The sequence below is a fragment of the Argiope bruennichi genome, chromosome 5 (genome assembly GCF_947563725.1).
Source record: "Argiope bruennichi chromosome 5, qqArgBrue1.1, whole genome shotgun sequence".
NCBI lineage: Eukaryota > Metazoa > Arthropoda > Arachnida > Araneae > Araneidae > Argiope > Argiope bruennichi.
Window position 1 is genome coordinate 55,424,185 of NC_079155.1, and position 10,486 is coordinate 55,434,670.

General features: G+C 27.8%; 1 protein-coding gene across 1 annotated transcript; it reads right to left on the reverse strand.

The window, feature by feature from the left end:
• Positions 1 to 4,573: 4,573 nt before the first annotated feature.
• On the reverse strand, positions 4,574 to 9,223 carry LOC129969210 (TCF3 fusion partner homolog). Its single transcript, XM_056083662.1, has 5 exons — positions 9,030 to 9,223; positions 6,956 to 7,111; positions 6,507 to 6,577; positions 6,272 to 6,341; positions 4,574 to 4,789 (listed from the first exon to the last, which is right to left on the reverse strand). The coding sequence occupies exons 1-5, from the start codon at positions 9,087 to 9,089 to the stop codon at positions 4,685 to 4,687; spliced, it is 462 nt and encodes a 153-aa protein (XP_055939637.1). The 5' UTR covers positions 9,090 to 9,223; the 3' UTR covers positions 4,574 to 4,684.
• Positions 9,224 to 10,486: the final 1,263 nt, after the last annotated feature.

The window sequence follows — 10,486 nt, forward strand, 5'->3', positions numbered from 1 at the left end:
TTCTTGGTATTATCTTATTTTCCTATAACGCCATTCAATACACACAGCTAACTTTAGAAAGAAAGAAAAAAGAAAGAAAACACGATGAACATTTAAACATAAAACCCGAGTCATTCTTCCTCACATTCTAAATCTGCCTCTATAGGTGGGTTCAAACGAAGCCAACTATTGCGCGCAACAGAAGGTCACGCCTACTTCAGGTAAATCACGTGACTTCTACGGGACAATGGCAAATGGTTATCCCGTCGGGACAACTATTAGCCACTGTCCCATCGACGTTGTCTCAACTCAACTGTTCACACGGGGACAATACAGGGACAACAGTAGAGAGACAACAATTGCACGCAACTGTTAGCCTCGTGTGAACCCACCTTATGTGACTTCTAAATCTTTGATGAGCTCAAAAACACTGCAACTGTTTCAACTAGAGGATGAAATTTTGGAGTATATGCAATTAATTCTAACAATTGCCAAAGGATGTTTACAGGTTTGGAATTCTGCATCTAATATCAGAATAAGATAAATCCCTAAACAACTGCAGACAATGCATTTGAATTTCGTAGAATAATTACTGTGACATATCCTTTGCCTCATTATTTATTGATTGCATTTAATATCACTGAAAAGTATTGGATATAAAAGTATCTTCATTCATCACTACGGAAAATATTTGTAGTATTTTTCATCTTTGAATTTCTGTGAACACAGATTTCACAATAATTGGTCATGGAGCTTTTTAAATGGATTGACATCAAAAGTGCTAAAATTGAGTAAATATCTCAAATAAAAATTATTCGCCTAACCCGAAATAATAAAAACATGAACCCAGTCTACTTGAACCCAGTTTTTCATCGATACACAGTGGCAACGTACAAAATGCTTTTGATAGAATCATTCCATGAAATTCTGTCACAACTACACTCTTCCGCATTCCTGATCTGTTCACTCCAGAAGAAAAAAAAAAAAAATGCAATTCAAAAAACGCCATGTTTATATTCGAGAACAGGAAACACTAGTGCAGAGAACTCATTACTTTATCTGAAACTTATAATCAAAAGACTGCATCGGCCAGCATACAAAAGCAGCGAAAATAAACTCATTCTACAAATCTAAAAAGATGCGACAGTTATTGAGAAATTAGATCTTAAAGTAAATAAACTCACTGAAAGTTTTGAAATTCAAATTATCATATTAATAAAAAAATCTTTTTAAAAAAAGGAAAGTTTTTTATAATAACATAAATGCGGTAACTTCAGTTAATGGTGGTTCAAATATTTCACCAAATAAACAAAAAAGCAAATCAAAAACTGGTTCGGATACAGATGAAATCCAATGCTTATTGGAACTAACGATGCCCAAATATGAACTCAAATCACGTCAGAGGGAAAGGAATTGTTATCTATCTTCCTATTTTTTACCCCTCTCTTTTGGGCTTCAATTCCAAAAAAAGCTACTTTTTCAATTTTTTTTTTTTTTTTTCATTTAAAAAGCTCATGGAAAATTTTCACTTGAGAGAAATGCTTAGTAAATCTAACTTTATTGTATCCTTTTTAAGAGAATGGGGGAGGGGAGAAGTCTGTTATTTCTACTATGTTTTCTTTCATTCGTTTTCTTGCATGGTATTTTATCACGCTTGTTCCAGTTCTCATATCCTTGTTTTTGAGAGAAATACATGCTTATGTTATAAAAAAAAAAGGAACAACTTTTATATAACTAATGTTGTATGCAGTATGATCTACGCATAAAATTTTCCAGATCTTATTTTTAATAATTTAGTTTTTTTTTAAGTGGGAATTTGAAGAAAAATCATTCTAAAACGACAACTGACAACATTCTAAACGATTCTTTTGTAATTCTACAGTTAAAAGCAGAACCACAAAGATTTTTTTTTAAGTTTTTGCAACATTTAAACAATTAAGTACAATGAAAGGTGTCAGATGTTAGGTACATGTGCATTCATCATACAGTACGACATTCTTTCGTTTATTTTTCGATTCATTCGCTCACACTCATTTATTTTTCAATACCATGCACAATAACTATCATTTGCCATGTGATAGTTATCTTTTATAAATTGATTCTATCAGAGGTATAAATAAAAATACATCTTAAGATTTCTCTTTTATTTTACCATTGCATTAATTATCAACTTTCGATCTGACCATTTTAGATTGAATCTTCAGTGTTTTAGTATAAGTAACTTTTCTTTTATCTTTTAGGAAACAGTATATTTACGTACGTCTTTCCTTTGATAAGTTCGATATCACAACATACAGCTACACACCCAAATTCGAAGTAAGTGGCTTTTAATTGTAAACAAGTTCAACTCATTTCTTCTAATGCAATCATTAATAATCAACGATGACATTGTGATATATGCACTATTATTTATTTTTAATGCTATCACTTATAGTCAATAAAAGTAAGGTAACAAATGTAAAAGATTATACTAAGGCCTCTTTTTGCCCCACTCTCCGTTTCATACTTTCCTCCCTTTCCGAAATTGCACTCGTCTGTCTGAGGTTAAAGGTCAGCTGCCGATTCGTCATATCCACTCTATACAAAGCAACGATTGTTCCACTTCATTTTCGATGGCCCCCATAGGTAGTAGTAAATTAAAGTTAAGCAGATTTTACACACTTCTTTGATTGTTCTTTATCGAATATTTCCAAATCGCTGATTAGCAAATTATTCACTATATTTTTAATCATTAATGTTTAAAATATTCTTTTTTTTTTTTTTTTTTTTTCCAGCTCATAGAAACTTTCTGTTACCTAGGAGGGTATGTAGGTATATGGTTAGGAATTTCCTTAGTTGCTGTCTTCGATTTTGTGGAAAGCATTATTATCATTCTGAAGCATCCATACCGGAGAATGAGGAATAAGTTCCGGACGAAGGTGCATCCTATTGTATCACAAGAAGAAAGAATCCTCGATAGATACTGAAATAATGCTCATTATTAAATTTCAAATACAGAATAGAAGTGCACAAAAAATTATTTCTGCATCGATGTAACTACGTCTATTTTTTTTGTTAATTACCACTTTTTTTTTTCCATTATGGTGGAGGTTCTGCCGACTTAAAGCGATACAAAAACTAATGAGGTATGATAATAAAAAATAGTTTAATAAATAATAATAAATAAAAATAGTCGATAAAAAATAGTCACTTAAATAAAAATTGTTTTTGAAAAAATACTTTTGTTTTATTTAAAGAATTTTACTAAAATATTTCAATTTATAGAGAAATTTATGTATAAAATAATGTTTTCATACAGACCTCATTTTGAAAGGTTAGAAAGTCAAAATTATAGTATTAAAACATTTTAATACTTTTCGAGGAACCAAAGAAAAAGTATTATTAATTACGAGAAAGTGCAAATTGCCAGGAAACACATAAATAATTTTTTTTTTAAAAAGATGGAAATGAATATACATTATTAATACAGAATACCTCGTTCTTATTACTTCTCTCAATAAATAGCTAATTAAAATTTATTATAGACACTACTCAGCCATTGTAAATCTGCTTGTCCATTGACTAAGAGAAGACTGATTGAAATATTGTATCATATACTCCTTTAATTTGATTATCTCCCATAGTTAATTTAACTATTAATGGCCTGTTTTGAATCATTTCTAAAGGCTATTCATGATTTTGAATAGCAGGAAGAAGATGACAATTGAGCTGACACCGCAAGCACCTTGTCCAACTTCTGCATCACACTAGCTGAATATTATTTGGCCTTGATGAATTTAACATGCACCAGACCCTTTGCATGACAATACTTTGAATGAAATTGGGTTTCAAACTAAAAGCTCTGCAATCTCAAAGTCAAGATTTTACTATCAGGTCATTGCAACCCTTAGCAATGGCTAAAACAGAATAAATGTTTGTTTTTTCAACATTCATAACATTTAAATTTTAATGAATAATATTATATATTATCATTATTAGCAAATACTTTTTTCACATGAAACTTAAAATTGTCTGTCAAAATTATTAATAGAAAATGGATTTCTGTTTGCAGCTCTTATTCCTTATATATTTGATTTCTCTTTCGAGCTCATACAATATAACTCAAATAACTTTCATCTCACTCTACAGATAATGCTGTGGTCACTTAAAACACTTTCAATTAGTTATGTACTATTTTACTTTGAGTTTATTTATTTATTTTTATTTATCTATTTATTTATTTTGTCATTCGAACTGCTTGATATGTAGTAAATGGTGGGAAATATAAAATTTGATACATCAAAAACATGCAAATTTAATGTAAATTTGTATTACCATAATGTAAATTTAATATATTATCATCAGAGAAAATTTATGGAAAATCAAAGAAAAAGTCTTGCAATACAAAAACTCTAAAAGATAAAAACACAAAAGCCAGATAATATTGTATATCATTAATGCCACCCATTCAATTAAGAATTAAAAAATTAACAAAACTTGAATAATAATCACAATTAACAATTCATTATAAATTAATAAACACAAAAAAGTGTTTTGATAAAAAAAATACATAAAATAAATTAGTACAAGCATATTAATAAGAAATATGATCACATTAAAAATCCAAAAATAAGAACTTTATTTACAAGATGATACAAAGATATGATATATGATTTATTCCTGTTGGACGAAAAATAAACATAAATGCAAAAATAAAATTTTAATTTCATGAGTCAAGTTCACTTTTTACTTGCACTAGAAAAGATGAAGATGGATTTTCAGACTTGATACTTTGCTGAGGTGTTCTAGTGGGACTACTATCGCCAACCATCTTAGAAAAAGAATTAAAAATAAATTCTTATTAATTTAAAATAAATTATAATAAATAACAGAGATCAGAAATAATATTTTATCTCCAGAACTTAAAAACATATACTATAGCTATGAAACAAAAATTATTAAATCCCAATGTTTTCATTCTGTTTTCTAATGTTTTTCATTTAAAAAAAAAAAAAATTTCCACCCGATATTTCTTTCAACAGAGAATTAAAAAATTTATATTCGTATATAAATTATCATTTTTATACATTATATTTTTGCAGAAATTGAAAAGTTTAAATCATTCTCAGTGTTCAAAATTATACTTGTCAATCTTATAAAATAGTTTTGCGAAAAGAATATACATATATATATATATATATATATATATATATACGATTCTGAAACTAAATATCTACTACAAATCACTTAGCTTTATGTCAATGGTCTTGAAATGTTTTAGACGAACTACAGCTTGAAAATATATGATCTTAATAACAGAATTCTACATCTCCAAAAGTATAAGTTAGACATTTGTAATTAGATTGTATAGGTGCCAATAATAATGTAAATAAAGGAAAGAGATACAAATGGATTTTAAATTTGCATAATATTATCTTATTTATCTACTTAATGATAGCATAGTTTGTCATTTGGGTTGTGCTTGCATTTTATTACACCAACAATTGAAATCTAGCCATGTATTTATTATCTGCAGATAGACATAATATTCAGATTGAAGTTTTTGTTAGAATCAGTAGTAATAAGTAGTATCAGTAGTTAGAATCAATAGTTTTAATAAAGGAGACCTTGGGTCCCCCCCCCACACACACACATTAGTAATACCTAAGATTCACCAGAATCCAATTTGAAGATCAATGCTGTATATGAATCTCATTATAATTTTTTTACAGCAATTTAGTTTTGTTTATTAAAGTTAGTATCCTTTTTTGAACTACTTGTAAATTTTTTTGAAAAAGACTGCATAATTTTGAACTATGATAAGATAATGCTTGACATGGAATCTTTGCTACAACTTTCAAGTCAGCTGAAGGACATTTAATCTAATAAAATGAATATGTCCCTGGACTATATTTACAACAAATCTTTGAAAGAATTGTATCTAAATAAACAGCTCTCTTGTCTGAAAATTGTTAACAAATAATAAGGGAAAAATCAAACACAAAAAAAGCACTTCTAAACCAAACCGGGGACATGCTTTTTAGATTTAATGTATCCGACACTCAAACAGAAGTAAATATTTGGTCTCAAAATTGAGGATTTACATCAAGATCATTATGGCTTGAATATTTTCACAAAGAATATACATTTTTCATTTCAAATGTTTTGAAGAAAAAAAAACATTTAAATAGATTGAAAAATATTAACACATAATTTTACCTAAAATACAGCATTTTTATTATTTTTACAAATAACAATGAGATCTTCAGAATTAAAATGAAAAATTATAGAGCATAAATGCAAAAATACTTACTTCAGAAAATAAAGATTGTGCTACACTCATGTAATCATCACCATAACTATCTAAACGGTCCATTAAAAACCTATTTTTTTTAAAATATGAATATTAATACATTTGTTTCAGAAAAAAAATATGTAAACTGAAGGAATGGTAATAATAATAGTTTACATTGTAAAGGATAACATTTTAAATAATAAGAAAATCCTCCAGTCTATGTGAAAACTTTTTTAAACATAAAAGAACTTACTTTCGTTCTTTCTTTCTTCTGCGAAGTAGCTTTTTCACATAGTATATTCTATTAACAAGTCTTTCATTACTCTATTATCAGACAGAAATTTTAAAATCAGAGGATGTATGGAAGATGCTTACATGTAATAATAATGTTGTAAAATGCCATCTAATCTCTAAGGAATAATTTAAAGATATTAGAAAAATTATGATAATAACAGCATTTTAAGAAATATATCGACAGATTTCAAATTTTTCAATATAAATAGTCAGTTAAAACTCAATACTGAAATGAATAGTAAATCATAATACAAAAGTAAAGACAAAACCAAAATATAAATAACAATATGCCCAATATGCATAACAGATCCAAAACAAAATATTAATAAAGATAACTATCTGATATAAGAAGATATGATAAGTATTATTTAGTGATATAACTGTACATGAAAGCAACAATATACAAACCTGTTTCACAAGTTCACATCTATGAAGTAAAGCAAAATATTTTCTTTCATATGGAAGGAATTCTTCTTTGGACTCACTTTTCACTTCACCATTGCTTGTTTCAAGTCTAATATCTGTATGCATAACTGTCTTATCTCCTTTTTCAGGAATTTCAATCTGACATTGATATAAGAAAACAAACATCAAATTCAAATGTTACTAAAACATATATGAAAAAAAAAAATCAAATAAACATTTAATTTTATAAAAATTACTAACTATTTGAATGCTCTTAGAAAGATATTAGTATATGAAAAACTGTTCTTAAATAAATACCATGACAAATGTTATTAAAAAAATATTACAGTCATTTATCAAATCTAATATATCAGTCATTTCTAATAAATCTATAAATGACATCTCTAGATGCATTTATTCTCAGTACTGATTATTATCACGATTATCTTGAATTTACAATAAACCTATCTTAATTAACATTGCTAGATGCATTAATCCTCAGTATTGATTACTATCGCAATCACATCCAATTTCCATTTCAGTTCTTATCCTCTTTAAGTCTACTGTGAGATGAATATTAAAACACAAAATTTAAATGTATTTTTTTTTTTTTTTTGAAGTGTGAATAACAATTTTGAAATAAAAATGATGAAAATGATACAAAAGTACAAATATGATAGAAATTGCCAATCTTGGATATTCTTTTTAACTATTTATTTCTCTTAAGTCAATAAAATATATAGGTCAAACACTTTAAAGAATTCTCAAGAAAATTTGACAAAAATAAGAAAGAAAATCAAAATTTTTATTAAAAATATATTAGTGATTCTCCATCCAAAAAAAAAAAAAAAAAAAAAAAACATCGAACTAAAGAATCATTATAAACATAACAATGACTCGTCACTTTTTCTTTTTTTAGATAAACAGGGTTTAAAGAAAAATGTAAATACTATGTCAGTAATGTTGTTTCATTTCTGGTGGAAACAATATGAGTCTAGTGTGTAATTATACCATTCTGTATATTTCAACTGTCTTATGGTATGTACTTCTATATTGAATGATATTCAGGCAACTTACAGTGCCAATACATTTTAGAATGTAAAAGTTTGAATAATTTCCTTCATTAGCAGACACTTCTCCCCTCTCTTTAAGAAACAAAACCCTTAAATACAAAAAAAGAACCTTATCTTATTTTGATATATGTAACCTAAATCTAAGGTTTGCAGCAATAGCACATAAAAAGAAAATTCAAATTCCAGGAAAAAAGTTATCAGTATCATGACAAACACATCATATTCAAGAAATAGTGTCATACATAACAACTTGGGAAAATACAAAGTGCATTTGAAAGATATCTAGAACTTCAAACAAATCAAAAGATTTTGAATGCTGAATAATTTTAACTAATCATCTATCAAACATTCTTTCTCCACAATGTAGGGAAACATGCTATAAACAAATAGTTCTTTCCTCTTAAACTATTCTAATTCAGATCAATCTGAACTAATTTATTATATTTCAAGTCTTACTCCAACTTCAAAATTAGTCACAACTTAAGTAAACTCAACTTTTACCTTGTCAGACAAAAATCCGGTCTGGAAGACTGTGCAATAAGATTGACATGATATGTTTCATGAAAATTGTGTAGGGCTGCTATATAAATTTTGTTGTGTTTTTATAAACTAATGACATTTAATTTGAAAATTCCCGCTATTTTAGTTCCTATATCAGTTAGTCCTTTCTATTTATCTATATCAAACATCCAATTGTTAAAACAAATCCCCAAAAGTAATGATTTTCAAATTACTGTCTCATCTACGAAAACTTCCACCCAAGATTATTTCTCCTAGCTTTAATTTTTATACACACACAATTCTCAAAATTTGAAATAAAATCTAACAGATGGGAAAAAAAAACCTTCAAAACCACACAATTATTTTCACTATTTCTATCGTTTCACATAAGGGTAAAAATAAAAAGCAGTGCATTAAATTCATAATTTTCCTAAATATCTAGAATTTTTTGAAGTTTCAAAAAAAAAGTTAAATGAATAATAAATAATAGAGCGATCTATTACCTTAATAGCATTACTATGCAGGAATTCGGATGTCTTCTCACGGACTATTTTTGCTTGCATTACAAAACATAACCTCAAATTCCTTAAGTTTGTAAGAATGAATAATTGCTTTTATCCCCAAACCTAAATAGCGCTGCTTTTACCATCAAATAAATAAACAATGTTGAATTGCTGACACTGAAGTTGAAGTTAGAGAAAAACATTATTGAATTATTGATTGATTGATTGAATACACTTTTGGAATTTTCAGCTGCAAGGGCTGCATCCCCAAAGGTTCTATCATAATTTTGATAATTTGAAAGAAAATATAGAAATTTTCTTTATGTGCAGAGATTTCGGAAAATTGTGTTATAATCGTAAGTAAATAATTAATCTTTTAAAAAAGTCGCCAAAGATATGTGTGTTGTGTATTGCAATCAACGATTAAGTTGCCAAGACAATCTCCAAGGTCGTCAATGGGAAAAATTTATAACAGAGAAGTAACAGACGACAACTATACTAATTTACGCTTTTTCAAATTTCTCTTTCTATCTGCTTTCTAATATTCGCTATTTAATTGCAAGATAATTCCTATATTGCTATTTATCACATCTCTTAATCCACGATTCACGATGCATAATCCACAATTTTTTGAATAACAAATAATTTTTCTATTGTTATTTTTAAATATTTGTTCCATATATCTGTTATTTTAATCATATTATTAATTAAAAATTATTACTTAGTATTAAAAATAAAATTTATTAATTGTAATTAATACTTAATTCACTAATTTAAGTAACGTGTGTGTGAATTAATTTATCTATTTCAGCCTACTTTTTAATTTTGATTTTTTTAAACTATTAATTTAATTTATTTATTGGAGTAAATCATTTTTTGAAAAATTAAATTTTAAAAAAAAGTAATTTCTTTAAAATGTTCACTTTAATTATATATTCAGCCAATAGATGGCGCCTGCAGAGTGAAAGGAATGTATGCCACTAGAGAGTCATGACACAGGCAATTAGAAATGATCTTCATGGGATAACGCATTGTCAAATGCGAATATCGGAAAATCAAGCGGAGCGGTGACTTCACAATTATGAACACTTTCCTGTGATCACTCCACTTTCAGTGATATGCGATTCAATGATACGATAATTTTAAGAATAACCGGTCCGTTCACTTTTCAACCCATTCACAGATTGCATGATTGAATTCTTGTTTGAGAGCTTCCATTGGACAGATCGTATAGATTGTTACTTTCTATCGTGATCCAAGACCTTTAATCGAAATATCACCAGTAAGATCATATCAAGGATTTGAATCACACTCCTTTTTAAAAAGTATTGATCATTGGTATTTGTGACTTTTTGATATTGGTTACGTAATAACCGCCTTAAAATATTCGTCATCCCTAAGGGCCATCACTAGCCACGGTACAACCCTTCCCGAGGGAAGTACGTTCCGTCATCGAT